At 40.9% G+C, this 19,379-nt stretch overlaps 1 protein-coding gene across 1 annotated transcript in view; it reads left to right on the top strand.

Moving 5' to 3' along the window:
- TTLL12 (tubulin tyrosine ligase like 12) overlaps positions 1 to 19,379 on the top strand; it is a 54,119-nt gene that overhangs the window by 30,628 nt on the left and 4,112 nt on the right. Inside the window, exons 4-12 of the mRNA XM_005296700.4 lie at positions 11 to 170; positions 867 to 1,000; positions 5,785 to 5,861; positions 14,047 to 14,163; positions 14,262 to 14,456; positions 16,554 to 16,665; positions 18,260 to 18,411; positions 18,521 to 18,602; positions 19,138 to 19,206. Coding sequence (XP_005296757.2) covers positions 11 to 170; positions 867 to 1,000; positions 5,785 to 5,861; positions 14,047 to 14,163; positions 14,262 to 14,456; positions 16,554 to 16,665; positions 18,260 to 18,411; positions 18,521 to 18,602; positions 19,138 to 19,206 — 1,098 coding nt within the window. The remainder of the gene's footprint in view (positions 1 to 10; positions 171 to 866; positions 1,001 to 5,784; positions 5,862 to 14,046; positions 14,164 to 14,261; positions 14,457 to 16,553; positions 16,666 to 18,259; positions 18,412 to 18,520; positions 18,603 to 19,137; positions 19,207 to 19,379) is intronic.

The following is a 19,379-nucleotide window of genomic DNA, read 5'->3' as shown; positions in this document are numbered from 1 at the left end:
TCCCTCCCAGACTGCAGAGGAGAAGGTTCCTGTCTGGTATATTATGGATGAATTTGGATCCCGAATTCAGCATTCAGATGAGCCTACCTTTGCAACTGCACCTTTGTTTTACATTCCTCAGCAAATTGCTTACACGGTTCTCTGGCCTTTAAGGGACCTTGAAACTGGTGGTAAGTGTGTCTGTACATCAAGTATGTGATCTGTTTTTATCCAAAGTTCAGAACTCAACTGAATTTACATACCAAACCAATTCTATCTTATCACAATTCTGGTATGAGCTTAAACCACCCCCACCTCTCCAACATCCTACATGGCTTTAGAACACTTATACCTCTACCTTTTCAATGGCAAAACATCATATAACTTCTCACTCTCATCATGACTCGTATAAAAGAGGATGTGGAGGCCCTCCTCTGCCCAGAAATGTTGTTGTTGTTGTAGTAACAAAGGATTGGAGAGTTTTTCTCTTTGTTGTCCAACTGAACTGCTTTTGTTAGACAGCAGTGGATAGAAAAATTACACACACTACATTACAGGGACATTATTTAAGCTGCAAAGTAAAGCACTCAAGATAAGGAAATGACAGATTTAAAACTGCCCAGGTAGCTTTAATTTGGCACCCTTCCTCTATCCTGTGCACTGAATGAGGCGGAGCTCCTGGGGGGGAGAAAAATTAAGATGTGAACATATAGCTAACACTAAGTAACACTTTTAAATTACACATGTTATAAAACTTTTTTTTTTTATCATTGATGTTGTCACATAATTTATGGTTGAATTATGTCATTTGCATGAATGTGGTGTGGGGAAGGTTGTTGGTGGAAAATGACTAGCAACCCTACAATTACTTTCATATCCCCCCTTAGAGGAAGTGACTCGTGACTATGCCTATGGGGAAACTGATCATTTAATCAGGAAGTGTATGTTGTTGCCATGGGCACCTGCTGACGTATTGGATGTTAACTGTTCTACACCAGAACCATCAGAAGATCACTACCAGGTATAATCCTAATGAATCTTTTCTTTAGGATCTCTCTTTTATTAAGATGATCTCTTAAAACCTGGAATTACTTTGGTTTTGTTTCTCTTCCTGACTGCAATATGAAGTATCAAGATTTCATAATCTAAAAGATTGCCTTATATAAACTTATCTTCTATATAAGATGAAGGAGATGTAGTGAAGCCAGAAATAAAAATATATGGCAGTTCTAAAACTAAAACAATAATGATGTGTCACATCTTGCAGTTCCCTTTGCTATCTCACCTCCAAACAGAGGCACCGCGTAGTCTAGTTCAAAGGCTTCTGACCTGCCATAAACCCAAATTATGTGGAATTCATCATGCTAATTCAGAGGTTGGAGCAGTTGCTAAATAGGTTCATCCCCATTGGATTTATCATTACAGAATATTTGGTCAATCCTGTAATATAGGAAGATTAATCTTTGTATACAAGGAACAAAATCTTATTTCCAGTCTCATTCATTTTATGTTACAGTTTTAAAGCAATTAAATACTACAGCGGGGACAGCATTTCCAAGCTGATGACTCTGCTTTTCAAGTATCTTTCCCACAAATACTTCTCTTTTGAGCTTGTGTGCTGTGACAAAGAACTAGGTTATATTTTAAGGGTGTGAAGTGAATGTCGTGTGGTGTCTTCTCTTTTGTCAAATAGGTTCAAAAAATGTGCCAAGACTTTCCAAAACAGGAGACTAACTTTTATGCGTCAGTGGAAACTGTTGGTGGATTGATTTTAATCATGGTTTAAATCAGCTGTCGGGAAACTTTTGATTTGAATAATTGATTTTAATCGTGTTTTGCATTTATACTGCTTTAAGAAAATAACTTACCCATTTAAGAGAGGCTGAATCTCATTGGTGGATAACAATTAAAAATGCTAATTTGCAACTAAACATAACCTTTACACTAAATCTGGTGCTGCTTTTTGCTAATCAGGAAGATATGTTATATCTATGTACATTTATTTAAGCAATTATATAGTTTTTTTCCTAGATGATTAATTTTTTACTTTTTCAAGTTCTATTTGGATGGAAATACTAATTCAATTAAAAATGCACTGAAAAGTGTTTTAATTTTTTTTTTTTATTAAAGAAAGCTACCTTAAATATGGTGGATACATAATCTCTGTGATAAGAAAAAAAAAAAGCTTATCAAACTATGTTTTGCATTTAAAACTAATTTATTAAACAAAGGGAGTAATATTGATAGCTAGTGAACTGAACTGATTGTTTCTGGTCACAATGTCTGTCAACATTTTAGAACTAGTAGATCTCATCCTCTTACGCATAGCTTTTATTCATAGATGGGAAGAAGAAGAAAACAGGTTTTCCTGCTTTTGCAACTCCCACTTGGCATCTTAATTTTGAATGAGCAAATCACTGAACTGAATTAGTAGAAAAAACTGAAATTAAGAAAATATTCTCTGTGCACCTCCAGAAGAGGCTACTGCTGTCAAGAACTACCGTAATTTAGCACTTCATCAGACTCTGGTACTAGGTGCTTAGCCTGTGACTTCCACCAGTTCACTGTATTGACTTTCTTTAAAACTTGGCAGCAAATGTACTGCTTAATATTTTTTTAATTTAATTAAATAATTTTAATAAATATAATTTAGGCTTTAGCGTAGGTTGTCAATGTCGAATCTAATTTTAAATAGCTTTTAAAAATATAATTTTAATTAAAATAAATAGAAATACGTTTTTGATTTAATCTTTTTTTAAATCCGTGCTCGGTGCTCAGAACTTTCAAAATTCAGGACAGGCCTTTGAGGGCTCCCCTCCCGTACCACAGTGGTCTGCTACTCTTGGGCCACATGGCGAGGGATGGGACAGCTGATTAGCCCCAGTTACTTTAGTGACTGCAGCCAGTCAGAAACCAGATTAGTCTGTTTCCACCCAAACAAATGAAAATACAAAAAATAATCCGTCTCTTATTACATATGTCAGGCTTTTTTGAGGGGATAGTATTTGTTTTTGGAGGGCTGCATTTTCTTGCGTTAGAGACCAGGAGCAACATTTCATTTTTAATTTTGATCATACTTTTGCTTTTTTTGAGCAAAAGTGCCTTGATCCCAGGATAAGGCATTTCTGTGCACAGTTTAATTCTGTTTTATAATTACCAGGTTAAGTTAGAGAAGTAGTGTTTCTTGCAGCTGGTTGTCATTTTATCTGCGATGATGCAGTACATATTTACAAGGAAGATGATCTTTAGATCCCAGCTATTCTCTTTTCTGTCTCATTCTTGTACCCACAAGAGTTGTCATGGGAACAGTTGACAGAAGCACCAGCCACGTGAGTGCATGTTGCATTTTCATACCAATCAGTTAGCTGCTGAACTTCCTCAGACTGATGAAATACCAGTGCAAAGTAACTCTGGGTGCTTGATGCCATCCTGTACACCAAGATAGGACACCATCCATTTTATGCAGCCAAGCATATTAGAGAGGAGTGCAAAATATCTGAAAATCTCCCTGAGCACATTTGCAACTCATATTTTACATAAAAAAATTTTTACAACTAACTTCACTCAGTTTCTCCAACTTGAAAATATTTTATTTATAATTTGTAACTAACCATTTACAGTTTATTAAACTTTTATGGCATCTTACTTTACTGATGTTTCCTTCAAATTCTGCTGCATAAACTTACAATAGTAATCTGTCCTGCCTTGAATCAGAAGACCAATTTCCTCTTATATTGATCTGAAAGGCTTTAATATTTTGTGTAGAAGAATCACAAACATGATGCTTCAAACACAGAAGCATGTGGCTGCTGGATCACTAATCAATCTCACTGTTACTAACAGTACAACAAAGTAAACAAAAAAGCTATAACTTAAACTGGGATATTATTAACACTGAGTAATTTGATTTCTGCAATAGTATTTTGGAGTATTTTAAGAGCAGAAGATTACAATTTCAAGTGCAGACTTCTTTCTCAGTGGGCAGTGAAAACAAGAAGTACCGTATATACTCGTTCATAAGCTGAATATTTTTGGTAAAAAAGTGATGCATCAAAGAGCGGGGGTCAGCTTATAAACAGGTCTACACCAAAATTTGATGATTTTAAACTCTATGGAATCATTGAATTGAATATCTAATACAGGGATCGGCAACCTTTGGCATGCGACCGGCCAGGGTAAGCACCCTGGCGGGCAGGTTTGTTTACCTGCATGTCCGCAGGTTCGGCCTGTGCCGCTTCCTGCCGCCCCCATTGGCCTGGAGCGGCAAACCGCAGCCAGTGGGAGCCGCGATCAGCCGAACCTGCGGACGCGGCAGGTAAACCGGCCCATCAGGGTGCTTACTCTGGCCGGCCACGTCCAAAGGTTGCCAATCCCTAATCTAATACATTGTAGTTTTTGTTTACTTGGAGCGTCTGCAGGCACGGAGCCCCTCAACTCTCAGTGTCCGCGGTTTGCCGTTCCCAGCCAATGGGAGCTGCGGGAAGTGGCACGCCACTTCCCACAGTTCCCATTGGCTGGGAACGGCAAACCGCGGACACTGAGAGTTGAGGGGCTCCGTGCCTGCAGACGCTCCAAGTAAACAAAACATCCTGACCCACCAGTGGCTTACTCTGACGGGCCGAGAGCCAAACTTTTCCAGCCCCTGAAATATAGGGTCGGCTTATGAAAGGGTCATACAGTTTTTGCTATTTTTACCTATCCATTTTGGGGGGTTGGCTTATAAACAAACGGGTTAATGAACGAGTATATACAGTAATTTATATTCCTGCAATCCAATCTCTCTTTTGGAGAGAGATGGCTAGGGTTCTTTTTTAGGCTTTTTGTTTGCACCTTTTAATTATAAGTGAATTCCTAGCAACAATAATTTTAAGGATTAGAATCCTGTATCTGAACTGGATTGCCTGTCCCAGCAGTGTGCTATGTGGGGACAGCGCAAGTTTATGTTACAATGGAATCTCCATTCTCAAGAGCTGCCGTAACCATATCCAAAGGAACTAATTCATAGGTGCAGCTGCTCCAGTTCCATGAGAGACCCTTTGCTTCTCATCCCAGATATCCCACACAGTTCCTTTGATGCAGGCTCTTGCAATGAATGGAGTGTGGCAATTTTCCTTTTACAATTAAATATGCCCATGACATCATGGATGGGGTTTTCCAAAGCACTCAGTGTTAGCCTACCACTAATGCCTTTGAAGTCAATGATAAATGGGAATTTTATTTTAATAGGAGCAGAGTTAGGTCAACACAACCTTTTGATATTCTGGCTGCCTCCCCAGTTTACAGTACATTAAACCATCATTTATACAGTTAAACTATACCTTGGCTGTCTTTTTAAAAAAAAAATCAATGTAGATTTCTCAAATTAGAGTCCTAAGGGAGTTTATCTTTTGCTAAAATGCAATGTGATTGGCCAAGTGTGCAAGGGAACTTCTATCTAACCTGATACAATTTATTTTATTTTTTTTTTTTTTTTTTTTAAATATAGGAGGGGAGAGAGGGTGAACTCTGAAGTGTTTGTGCTTCAGGAAAACTTTCATATACCAACACTAATAAAACATTCAAGCACTGTTTTACGTCCTGTTGAATTTTTTTACCTCTTGCATTATTACCTTTTTGTTTGTTTTTAATTATTTCTTTTTTCACAGCTTCTCTGTTTTCATGCACTTTTTAAAACAAAAAAATCAACTCAATTTTGGCCGAAATTACTGTACATGTTCCTTTAATATGTTAAGATTGTGAGGTTTGTTGGAAGTTTGCTCGTGCTACTTAACATAAACTTGTTTGTTTTTTTTCTTTGTTTTTTAGGCTATTTTAAACAAAAACAACGAGAAACTACCTGTGGCTATAAATCCACCAGTTTATGACAAGAATAAAATTTTCAAGTATGTATCTACAAACAAAATGCCTTTAAAATGCTTCCTGACAAGGACAGTTGAAATGTATACAACCTGAATAGGAGGCTTATCCTTTCCAGAAGGTTGGCACAGGTGCATAGGTCCTGCGGGTGCTGCCACTGCACCCCTGGCTTGAAGTGGTTTCCATCATGTACAGGGTTTACAGTTTGGTTCTATGGCTCTCAGCGCACCCACTATACGAATTGTTCCAGCCCCCCTGCACAGGTGGCATTATATTGATCCATGCTTGGGATTCTGACTGCATGACTTACTAGTTCTTTGGTTGGAATCTGTCCAGCAGCAATGGATATTGCCACCTTTATAACTTTTACTCTGCGTTTTAGATTCTTGAAGAGATGCCACCTTCAGGATTAAAGGAATTTAGCACAACATCTTGGTGCTGGGAATCTCTACATTTTATTTATTTTAACTAGTGAATTCAATGTCCATGGGGAAAATTTTAAGTCTTCAGCCTAACCACAGAGCAAGAACAGCAGCAGTGGTACAAGTTTCCCCATGCTGCCTCATTGGATTAGACCACGCACATTCCATTTCTGATCTCTTCAGATGCCACTACTACCAAAGGGTCACGTTAAAGCTGGTCAGTTTTTTTTTTTATTTCAACAAAATTTTGGGGAGGATACAGGTATTTCTCCCTTCCCCTTCTCCCCCCCCCCCCTCCACCCCCTTTTCTAACTATCTTTGGGATATATGCCTTTCTGTACAACAGCAACAGAATGGCCCTAATCCTTCAGAGGAGGGCTGGAGGAAGGCCTGGTTGTGAAAGGTGGTTTAATAGGGTTTTAGACCAGGATCAAAAAGTATGGTGGCATTGGGTGCTACAGGGAATAGCTCTTAGCCATAGCCCCACTCCAGTATAACATGTGCTACTACTGATCATTGTTGCTGGGAGGAAAATCGGGCGGGCGTGCAAAAGCAGAGGGACATTGTAACGGGGTTGGGACTCACCACCGTGGCGCCTCCTACTGGTTGTTCTGGGAATTAGCTCAGTCCAGTGGAGCGCCCCTCCTGGTGGTGTCCCAACCGTCGTCTCGCCCTCGGTTGGCGTGTCTGAGCCCACGTCGCTCACCAACTCGCGGCGACCTCTTCGGGACCACTGCCCTCCGGCAGTGCCCCTCTGTCTTTCCACACCCCCTTCCGGGGGGGGTCAATCAGCAGTCTCCTTGTCCAGCCACCGTAGTCAACCACACACCCCAAAGTCTAATCCCTCCCGTCAGGGATCTGGCGTGGTCTGTACTGGCCGCTCCCTACGGCCAATGGCTAGATGTACTGCAAGGAGGTAGGGGGGGACCCAGGCCCGCCCTCTACTCTGGGTCCCGACCCAGGGACCCTCTGGCGGCAGCCTCGCTGTCCTCCTACTCTCCCCTCGTCTGTCCGCTTCCCTGGGCCGCTTCCCCTACGGCCCCTTGCACCCGCTAGGCCCTTCCACTCAGGGTCTGCAGCCTGGCAGGCCTCAGGCTAGAGCTCCCCTCTGCTCCCTGAGCCTGGCCAGCACTGTCTTGTCCGCGGTGCTAGTCTCCCAGCTTGGAGATAGACCTTCCCCTCTTGAAGGCCTGGGACAGACTGAGTGCTCTCTCTCTCTCTGTGCAGTCTTTTATAGGGCTGAGCCGGGCCCTGATTGGCTCCCAGTAAGCCCTTCTCTCGTGGCTGTGTGTCTGCACCGGCCCACTGGCCTGCCGCAGCCCATAATCTCAGGGAGTGGGGCAGTCGCCCCACTACAGACATGCACAGCCCAGATTTGGAGTTTTATGTTCTGTGCCCCTTTTTGTACAGAGAGGGGTAAAGTTCACATCCTGAAATCTGTTTCCAATCTAAATTTCTAAAAGGTGTATCATAGTCATCTTGCCTCAAAGTAGAGGTAGGACTCAGAGCATGGGGAGGTGACAAATGTATAGAACAAATTCTAAAACTATAGAATAAAGGAAACAAAGAACAAATATTTCTAAAGGGGAGGTTAGTGACTACTGTTTTATGTAGTTTGAATTATTTCTACAGGGAGAATTTTCTTCATTGGTGGTTAATGTTGGCTTTTTACTTCCTTTTCAAGCCAGTTACAAATTTCAGAGACAATGCTGTTGCATAAATTTTTGGCATATAAAACACCCTTCAATTTGTGTTAGGTCTGTTCTTTTTCTCTGTCTTAAGATCTTTTCCCAGCATTTCTCGTCAGTGCTATCAGTCATCCTTAAAGCTTCCAAAAGTGCTTAAAGAGCTGTCCTAAGAAGAAATCTTTTTCGTCTTGATCAGTCTCTTCAGATTTCAGCTGTAGCAATTCATCCTCAACCCCAGGCCTGTTCTTGGCATCACAGACCTTCATGGAGACAACTTAATTTGCTCAGTGTCAGTGTTTTGGTCCAACGTTGTTTGCAGAACAACATTAGATATATAAAAAATACAATCAATCTTATTCTCTATCCCGATTTGTGTTGTGAATATTCAGGCTTCGATATGTTTTGGAGGCGGTAGGGAGGAAATCGTTCAGAAAACTCAAATGTATGCTGCTGCTTACTTTCCTTATTGGTTTTGAAGTATAATTATAAAGCTTCTAAATCAGTCAGATGTAACTTAGAATCATCAAAATGTAGGGCTGGTAGGACCTCGAGAGGTCATCAAGTCCAGCCCTCTGTACTGAGGCAGGAACCACTAAATTTGTTTCTATGGTGGATTTTAAGACTTGTCCGGTTGACACTGAGAGAGGGAAAATATCAGAGTTGCAGTTAGAGACCCTATTATGTATCATAGGCTCTAAAATGAGATTTTGTGCATTTTTACTAAGAGGTTTTAAAAGTCCTAATACTTCCCTTCGCTTGCAATTCAAATTTGAAGAAAGTACTGTCATGGAGGTCTGTCTAGTCCAGTATCCTGTTTCTAATCCCTGGACAGTTCCAGATGCTTCAGAGGGAGGTGCTAGATACCCCCTAGTGGACCTTTGTAGAATAACCTGCTTGTTGGGAAGTGTCTTTTGCAAGCCACAATAATTGGTTATGCCATTAATTGTGAGGCTGTAATACTTTCTGGTGTGAATGAGAGAGAGAATATACTGGAGGTACTGGATGTAATATAAACTGTTTATCAGACAAATGTCTAATTTTTTTTTAATCCTGTTATGTTCTTGTCCTCAATGATATCTTGTGGCAGAGAGCTCTATAGTTCAATTATGTATTGTCATATAAAAGTTTCCTTTTCAATCTTAAATGTTTTGCCTTTCAATTTCTTTGCACATCCCCAGACTTCTAGGGAGTGGGGTGGAGTTGCAGCATCTTAAAAACATGATCCATTCCACATTTGAAGTGAGTGAAAAGGTCCTACGCTTTGTGCAGAATTGTCTCCTTTGCAACTTCATCTCTACCCTGCTATAATGCAACCTGATATAATACGGGTTCGCGTATAGCGCGGTAGCAGCGGGGCTCCGGCGGCGCTTTAAAGGGTCTGGGACTCCGGCTGCTGCGGGGAGCCCCGGGCCCTTTAAATCACCGCCCGAGCCCTGCCACCCCTATCCCGATATAATGGGGTTTCAGCTATAACGCTGTAGGGATTTTTGGCTCCCCACGACCGCGTTATAGCGGGGTAGAGATGTAATAGAAACACAGACTCATTGGAGTTTGCTGACTCTAGTAGGCTTCCTGCAATCATTGTCATCAAAAGGGAGAAGTCACCTTGCATGCACTTTGGTTCATTCTTTTGTGTGGCTTAGCTAACAAGAAAAGCAGTAGTACAGGACTTGTGGTGCTATATGCATTGTAACCCATATTTTAAGAACCACTTGTAATTCCTGGGTTGGATAATATATTCATGAATCTTATGGTTTAGCTCATGCCATTGCCAGAATGATAGGTTAAAGCTGCAAGAGTGAATATGGTGGTGTATCCAACAGTGGCTCTGACTTCCACCTGCTGTCCTTTCTGCATGGTTCTGGAAAACCATGTTGACTTATGTTTGGGAAAGGAGGTACTGGAAGGCTATCCTCCCTACACAGGCTAAAGATGAGGTTGGTGTGTAGTCTGTAATGTATGGTAGTTGTAAGGTGCATATGTCTGTGGCTAATGGCGTAGAGGGTATGTGCTGTTAGATGCCTAACTTTCAACTCCTTGGTAGTATAAATGTCCTTTGGCCCAGCCCAAACTGGACACACAATGGATTGTGCTGGGGTATGAATTTTCCTGGTGTTTTCTTAATCTTAAAAGCCCTGACAAAGCAGAGGCTTTTTTTCATGAAAGCACCCAGCTGGCTCAGGAACCCTGGTGCTCATTGAAAGAGACAAGAATGACTTTAAAATAAACATTAGGTGAGCACTGTTCCTTACAGCAATATCTTCCATGTGTCTGTAAATGTAGGTCAGTGTTAAGAACTACCTTGGCAGTGTTCTGTGATAGCTGGAGATTTTTAGTGCTTTGGGGATTTTTTTTTTTTTTAATTGTACATGTGGAGGGGGAGCTTACTCTTAAACCAGAAGTATAGAATAACCATATTTAGATCAGTACTTGCATTTCCCTGTGATGCAGTACAGTACAGAGCTGATGCAGACCTGCTATATGAATTAATGCTCACGAGAAATGGATTTATTAATATGATACCGTGCTGGGAGAAGATGACCCACTTGTCAATTGAATTAATGACTAGCAAAAAGTACATTCAGCTCCTCTGCTGAGGAGAGCAGATGTCTGATGCACAGCTAGCAGCAGAAGTCTATTAAGATTTATTGGAAATGCTAAAAAAAGTAATGTAGAGGAGAATAGCCAGCCTGACAACATGATGTCTAGGAGTGACTTACCGGAGGCATCAACTGTCACTTGGAAGGGCCAGGCACCTTCTCCCCCCTCCTTTTGAAGGCCAAATGCCTTGTCTTTTGGCCCAGTATTAGCCACGAAATGGAGGAGGATGATCCCAGATGGGTTTCCATTAGGGCTGTCAAGTGATTAAAAAGATGAATCGCGTGATTAATTGTGCTGTTGATAATAGAATATCATTTATTTAAATATTTTTGGATGTTTTCTACATCTTCAAATATATTGATTTCAGTTACAACACAGAATACAAAGTATTCTGCTCGCTTTGTATTTATTTTCTTATTACAAATATTTTCACTGTAAAACAAAAGAAATAGTATTTTTGAATTCACCTAATACAGGTACTGTAGTGCAATCTCTTTATCATGAAAGTTGAACTTACAAATGTAGAATTACAAAAAAAAAAACCCTCAATACAATGTAAAACTTTAGACCCTACAAGTCCACTCAGTCCTACATCTTGTTCAGCCAGTTGCTCAGACAAACAAGTTTGTTCACATTTGCAGAAGATAATGCTGCCTGCTTCTTGTTTACAATGTCACCTGAAAGTGAGAATAGGCGTTTGCATGGCACTGTTGTAGCTGGCATTACAACATATTTACGTGCCAGATATACTAAACTTTCGTATGCCTCTTCATGCTTCAGCTCCCATTCCAGAGGACAAGCTTCCATGCTGATGACGCTCATTTAAAAAAAATGTTAATTACATTTGTGACTGAACTCCTTAGGGGAGAATTGTATGACTCCTGCTGTTTTACCTGCATTCTGCCATGTATTTCGTGTTATAGCAGTCTCAGATGATGACCCAGCACATGTTGTTCATTTTAAGAACACTTTCACTGCACATTTGACAAAATGCAAAGAAGGTACCAATGTGAGATTTCTAAAGATAGCTACATTACTCAACCTAAGGTTTAAGAATCTGAAGTGCCTTCAAAATCTGAGAGGGATGAGGTGTGGAGCATGCTTTCAGAAGTCTTAAAAGAGCAACACTCCGATGTGGAAACTACAGAACCTGAACCACCAAAAAAGAAAAATCAACCTTCTGCTGGTGGTATCTGACTCAATGATGAAAGTGAACATGCGTCGGTCCACGCTGCTTTGGATCGCTATCGAGCAGAACCCGTCATAAACATGGATGCATGTCCTCTGGAATGGTGGTTCAAGCATGAAGGGGCATATGAATCTTTAGCGCATTTGGTACTAAATTAATCCCGTGAGTTAACTGCAATTAATCTACAGCACTAGTTTCTCCTTCAAGTGCTTGCTTGTGTCAGTTCCATTCTAGGTGTGTGCACGCCCACATGCACAGTCATCAGAGATTTTTGCTGTAGCGGTATCTGTAGGGCCAGCTATGGTGCCCCCTTGAGTGCCACGCTCATGGACTGGTATAGTAGCCCGCCCTCTACTCCGGGTTCCAGCGCAGGGCCCTGTGGACTGCAGCTGTTTAGAGTGCCTCCTGGTACAGTTGCACGACACCTACAACTCCCTGGGCTACTTCCCCATGGCCTCCTCCCAACACCTTCTTTGTCCTCACCATCGGACCTTCCTCCTGATGTCTGATAACGCTTGTACTTCTCAGTCCTCCAGCAGTACGCCTACTCACTCTCCGCTTCTTGTACTCCTCTTGCTCCCAGTTCCTCTCACACACTTCCGCTCCCTGGCTTGACTGGAGTGAGTCCTTTTATAGCATCAGAGGGGCCTTAATTAGAGTCAGGTGCTTAATTGCCTCACCTGACTCTTAGCAGGTTAATTGGAGTCAGGTGGTCTATTAGCCTGGAGCTGCCCCTGCTCTGGTCACTCAGGGAACAGAAAACTACTTATCCAATGGCCAGTATATCTCCCTTCTGCTACTCTGCTGTTCCCAGGTCTGGGTCTATCACAATATCTAAAAGTAGCATTTGGATGCCTCATGGCATTGCTGAAGTACTACCAAGCCTTTCAATGTTAAGCCATCAGTCTGAATCCAGCCCTGCTCAGTAGGGAAGCAGTTCTCATCTAAAGGATGTTTGGTGGCTGCAATGTGAGATATGTGGTGGGGCTTGATACCAGCTTCCACATCAAACTTGCCACTATGCTTTGCACTGATTGGCAGACTTGGAGGAAAGGCTAAGAACTGTAAGGACCACGGGGAGAGTATTACTACTGTTACCCTTAGCTGAAGCTGCTAGATTGGGGTTGAAGCTAGCTGGAATGGGGGGGATGGATGCATGGGTGTGTTTGTAAAATTTCCTCTACTTCAGCCCTGTAGACAAACAGAGGACTTGGTTCACCAAGGATGTCCAGCTGATATCTTTCACCTGCACTAAATTCACACAACTTTTTTTTAATTGAATATTAGCATTATGTACAAATACCTTACAACATAATTTGTATAATATGTTACACTTGGAGTTGCGTAAAATTTGGCCGCAATGTATAAACATCTGACACTTTTCTCTCCTGAAGGATGTATTTTTCTCCCCCTTAGCAATCATGGAATGTATAAGGGGTCCAGTTGCAAAGACACATCCCTTGATGTGTCCTCTAATTAGATAGCAGTAGAAAAGATGGGAAAAAGTCATATATAGCCGGACTCTGCATCACGAACCAGTAGAAATGGGGAGGAGATAAAATGTGATGGCTCTTTGAGGAAGTGATTAGCTGTTGTTGACACTTTGTCTAAACATTTGCAGAGGCAATTTTGAGCTAATTTTTTTTTGTCTCCCCCTCTCTTTAATGTTTTTTTTTTCTCTACATCTTGAACTGTTAGTCTCACTTCCAAGTCACAAAGCCACTCTACAATTCTCTCCAGGTTGCTTTGCTGCTGAGTTATTTGGACTTGCCAAATAGCAAGGTCGCTTGTTAAACTATCAAATAATCTTAAACTGAGATTTTGTGTTGGAAACTCTTAAAGTAGCAGACTCAAAACATCTCATTTAGTTTTTGTTTATCTTTGTAACTGATTTTTGCTACATTTTAAAAATAGCTTTAAATGTGAACATGTTCATTGAGGGTTTGCTGTGTCCAACCCTACTTGATGCTGCAGTGCTGCTTCTGACTCTAAGATCAAATTCACTTCCTCGTTAGGAGGACTGCGATGAGGCAAGCGCTGGAATATGACTTTTCTGCAGGCTTAAATTTTTCAATGTGGAAAATAAAGACCTGATGCTCTGAATAAGAACTGAGGGTGCTCAGTTCTTTCTACTTACCATCAAGTATGTTTACATCGTTTAAAAAAAATTGGCCTCTGAAGTTAGTCAATTCACAAGTGTAGTTATTTTGTGTTGCATGTTTTCTATTAAGATAGCCATTAGTTTTGGTTTCAAGAGGGGAAACTGCTCTTACATTGACAAAGCATGTATGTATCTTTTCCTTTCTCCCAGGGTCTACACAGACCTTCCCCAAATCCTCAACAACTTGAAACACCCACGTTTTGAGTTCACCGAAGATGAGGGAGAAGCAGACATCCTCTACAACTTTTCCCACTTCAAAGATTACAGGTGACAGCTATTTCCTTGCAAGTACAAATTATCTGGCTGCCATATAAAAAGCTCTGTTCCCTGGAGTGGTCTTTTTAAGTGACCTCCATCTCTTGTAGGAAACTAAGTGAAGAGAGGCCCCATGTGATGTTGAATCAGTTTCCATGTGAGAATCTCCTGACAGTCAAGGATTGCCTAGCATCCATATCTAGACGAGTTGGAGGGACGGAGGGGCCAAAATGGCTGCCTCGTACTTTTAACCTTCACACGGAATTACCCCAGTTCATCAGCTATTTTCAGCAACGTGAGAGGAGGTAGGCCATATTATTGCTGCTGCTTGTCTTGCAATTTCCTAACCAACTTTCTTCCAAGTACCAGCAAGTGCATGTTTTGGGTTAATTGGATTAAACAGCTACTTTGCTACCATTAATTTGTGCTAGCTGCATTTCACTTATGTTCTAGTGGATTTTATCTGAAAAGTGTGGGCTTTACTTATTCTTTTTAACTCCAAAATATATAATGTGACATACCTTGAAATATATAAGGTGGAATCATGACTCCATTGAAGTCAGTGGCAAAATTCCATTTAACAAATGTACTAAGATTCCCAACTTTTGTGTGAGCAGATAGCTTTCTCTGTGTGCCAATGGCAATTAAAAGCAGTTTAAACTAGGGTAGTGATTGTGCCCAATTTTCTTGGTTAAAACACATTTCCACGTGGAAGTCAAATTTAGGATTAACTTTGGACTCCTTTGGCGAGGCTAAAAGAAAACTGACTCTGATTCTCATTAGGCGTTCTGTGGTACCTTACTCATAAGCACTTCCTGTCACAGCAGTCTCCTCCAGAAGAGACCTGACAGTAACAAGGAATTTGTCTGCTAGGATACGTTTACAGTACAGACACCCCATGCCCAATTAGCATGTTTACAGTACAGACACCCCATGCCCAATTAGCATAGATAAAAATAGCAGTGTCGATGGTGAGGCATGGCTTAGGCAAATAGAATAGATTAGAATGCCCTAGGCACCCGAACCCCCAGGTTTTATACCATACATAGGCTCTCTACACACCCAGTCACCGCTTCTCCCATCTGCACTGTTATTTTTAGCAGGGTAGTGTCCTGCTGGCAGAGCCTTTCCCCACCACAGCGAAAGGGTCCAGCAGCAGGGAAAGGCTCCGGCTGCTAGAACCTTTCACTGTGTCATGTAGCTACACACTGCAGTGCCAAATGTGGACACCTGCCTTTCACTGCAGGGTGTAGCTTCACATGTCCCTGTACTCTGCATGCTGCCATAAGCGTAGACATAGCCTTAGTGAGGGACTTGGGAGAGTTAATGTCTTACTCTTCCACCAAAATAATCCCTATTTTGTCTCACAGTTAGCTCCCTGATTGTTCTGGGGGTTGTGATTGATAGATGGTACTGTAACCATCTGGCTGCTTCCCTCTCTTCTCAAGATAGTTTCTTTACCTCCTGAATGGGCTTAGCCATGAGGGGAAATTTAAATGTATGTTCTTAGTCTGTAGTATTCTGACTTTTGGTTAACACCAAATATGTGCAGGAGGTGATCACGAAGCCAGAGTGCGTGTGTGTTGGGGAGGGAGGGAGTTTCAAAATAAACTCTCAGTTAAAATACAGATCCTTCACTAAAAATCCTTCAATTAAAATTCACTAGTACTAAAACTTAACCACAGGCAGCTTTCAGATTACCCAGAGACCCACCTCTGCATGCCTTCACAAATTCATTGGGGAAGGCGGGACCTCCAGGGTCACCTTGCCATTGCTCAGTAGCATGAACAGAATAAAGACATGCATATCGCTCCTACTTTTTCAAAGCTTTTCGAAGAGTCCAGCCTCTTCAGATCTCTAGGTAGTGGAAAGAGAGTGAGAAGGTATGCTCTCCTGAGCTTGACAGATGCGTTTGGGCAAGGGATTCATGTTACTATATTCAGTGGTCAGTCCCCAAGAGAATAGCTGTATGTTATGTAGTTTGGCTGGCTCAGAGGTGGCCGTGGGGAACCTAATTTACAAGTTTTAAAGCACCCACCTAGAATGTTCTCAACTCCGTGATTGCCTGGTCAGAATGGTCTCTTGCCCTACAAACAAGCACTTCTGATGTAGTCATGGTATGTATGAAGGAAAAAGGGATTTACCAGTGGAAGTATGGTAGGCCCTTGCTGAAAAAGAAAGCAAGAGCCCCCAAAATCCTAGCTCAGATCAGCTGTGATCCAGGTGTCCTTGGTTCTTGCACTCTTGCCCGCTGCATCAAAAAGAACACTCGGATTGGTAATGCATCGGGCAATACCAGTATGTGGCTCAGAGTGGAAGTTTGCCAGTAAAATATCTAAAGATAAATGAGGTGTGCACTGACATTCTGTGGCCTTGATTGGGTTGTATTTTTTTTATCATAGGGGAGAAGACAATCACTGGATATGCAAACCATGGAACTTGGCCAGAAGCCTAGACACCCACATCACCAACAATCTTAACAACATCATCAGGCACAGGGAAAGCAGCCCGAAGGTTAGAGGAAAGTGGGCTTCCCACTTGGTTTGAAGCAAGTGGTTTATTTTTTTGTTTAAATGTTTATCTTTACAAGGAGAATTTAAAAAAAGGGGGGGGCGATTAATTTAGTTCAAGAGGTTGTAATAGCTGGTATATGTTTGTGAGCATTTGCACATTAAAAGGGTGAACTCCTGATGAATTCATATTGAAATCTTTTAGCATTGTGCAGTGCAGTGTTAGAATATTTTTCTATTTGCTTGTAGTAGACCATGTCTGTTTCTTTAGGACAGAAATAAAATTTTCCCTGACAGTAATGAATGATTAAATGTGTTGCTGCTTTTATGCTACTCAGTAAGAAATCTAAGATGATGATGAATTCTCACTTTCATGTAGCTTCTGTTGGCTGTAAATATAAGGAAGTTATTGCTGCTTCCCTCAAGTTGATCATTTCAAAATGCTTCTTCCACCAATGATGGATGCATCACATGGCTTTTTATAGGAAGCCCAACAGTGTGTGGTCTTACATCAGACTGTCACATAAGCTTTATGTCCCGTGACTTAATAGAATATCTCTTTTGGACTGTATGCCTTTTTTTGGAATTCCAACCTCAAAGAAAAAATGCATGAAGAATTACAGCATCACTTTAGTTCAGAAGAAAGCTGATAATATATAAAGTGAGACTGTTTTGTTTGTTTTTAATAGAATACATCTTTAAAAATCTGTTTTGTTTTTCTGTTAACTAGCCATTATTTTAAAAGCAGTTTTAGAGCTGTGTTTCTATACCAGTAAACCAAAACTAAGCAGCGTGTACTTAGGGAGCCAAAGCATTTTGTTTTGTATCTTATCAAGCATCTTTTTTAAAAAAGGGAAAATGTGTTTCTAACAACATAATCAAGGTCCTAGGTATTCTGAATCTGGTCTACTGTGCTGCAGGACATTAACTTTTATGGCATCCCTGGGTAGGCTGCAAGTAGCATTGCTGGCATCCCTTGATGGCTGCCCTTGTTCCTCACCCCATACCCTGAAGGCTCACTATCTCCCCTCCCTCCATACTTACTTTGTCCATTGGTAGCTCTGTCACACACCGCCTCTCCCCCTAGATAAATGAACACCAGCTCATGGGGCTGAGGGAACTGAGGAGTTGGAGTAAAGGTAACTTCAGAGTAAAAGCAATTATGCTGCCGTTTGCATGGCCATATAATTGCATTGCAAATGAGGGCCTGAATTTTTTTGGTGGTGAAAAGTATCCTTGGACAATGGGAAGATGTCGGTCATCTGAGGAGGAACAAATGTTGGGTTGGATTGGCTCTTATGAAGAGGTTTATAATGTAAGCAGAGAATTTAAATAAAAGATTTCAGTGGAATGAGGAGGGTAGTACTTTAGTTCTGTATACTGACCTGATAAGAGAGAGTGCACTCAGGCTATTTGGTTACAAACAAAGACTACATTGCTTATATTGAGAAACTTTTTAAAAACGGAAACTTGGCTTAATGTATGTTTGGTAGAATATTTTGGGACTGTCCAAACCCACTGATAATTGTTTGTCATCACCTATTGTGCATCTTCATTCCTTAAGGTTTAATTGTGTTCAATCTCTGTTTTTGTTTTAGGTAGTGTCTAAGTATATTGAGAATCCAGTATTGTTTCATCGGGAAGATGTGGGGATGGTTAAATTTGACATTCGTTACGTTGTGCTTCTGCGATCCATAAAGCCACTCAAGCTGTATGCTTATGATGTTTTTTGGCTGCGGTTCTCAAATCGGTAATAACCTTTTTTTCTAAGAGTGAAGGAGTTAGCGGTGTTAAATTGTGATGCCTTGCTTTTCCAAGGTTGTATGTAATTAACACTGTCTTTTTCCTTTATTTGTTAGCGCATTTTCACTTGATGACTTGGACGACTATGAGAAGCATTTTACTGTCATGAACTATGCTTCTGGTGTAACCTTAAAACAGGTAAGCAAGTGATACATGAAAAGCAAATTACTTCAGTCAGTCAAGATGCTGATCCTTTATCTGCGACTGTCACCAAATGCCCTGATGCATATTCACCCAAACAAACTTGACAGGCTATACCTGTTCTGATGCAGCTGTTTTCCCAGATTGGGGATCCAGAGGAAATAGTCATAGATTATGGCACAAATTTTACATCTCTAATCAAATCCATATAAAAAGTATTAAAAGGACATCTTACCACTCCCAAACTGATGGTTTAGTGTAGTGTTTCACCACATAGTAAAAAGGACTGTCTGGTAGAAATGGGAAAAGCTTAGAACAAATAGTTCTCATTTCTGCACTTTCTAGGCAGTGAAATTCCCCAGGACCTTATTTGGAATTTGTACCATGTGTGTTTATACGTTCTGCAGCTCATTACTCCTTCCTTTAAAAATAAAAAATAAATAAATAAATAAAATTAAAAAAATTAAAAAATCCTAGTTCCTGGTGGGAATAATCTAGCAAACCAATCTCTAATGCCATTACATTATTTTAGGTTCACTATGATGAATTTATTCCTCTGTTTGAGAAGCAATATCCTGAATATTCCTGGAAAACTGTGCAAGTAAGTCACCAATCCCTCTTATCCAAATAAGATGTTCACTAAATTTTTCTTTTAGGCAGAGGTGTTTTTCAAAGGTTCAGGTGTTTTTACCAGGTTAGTGAGTAGTGAGCAAATGTCTCTTCAGTGCAGCAAAGGCCAGTAGTCCCAGAATTTTAAAGTCTGGAAATACAAAA

The sequence above is a fragment of the Chrysemys picta genome, chromosome 1 (genome assembly GCF_011386835.1).
Source record: "Chrysemys picta bellii isolate R12L10 chromosome 1, ASM1138683v2, whole genome shotgun sequence".
NCBI lineage: Eukaryota > Metazoa > Chordata > Testudines > Emydidae > Chrysemys > Chrysemys picta.
The sequence above is the reverse complement of the archived record's forward strand: the minus strand, read 5'-3'. Positions and strand labels throughout refer to the sequence as shown.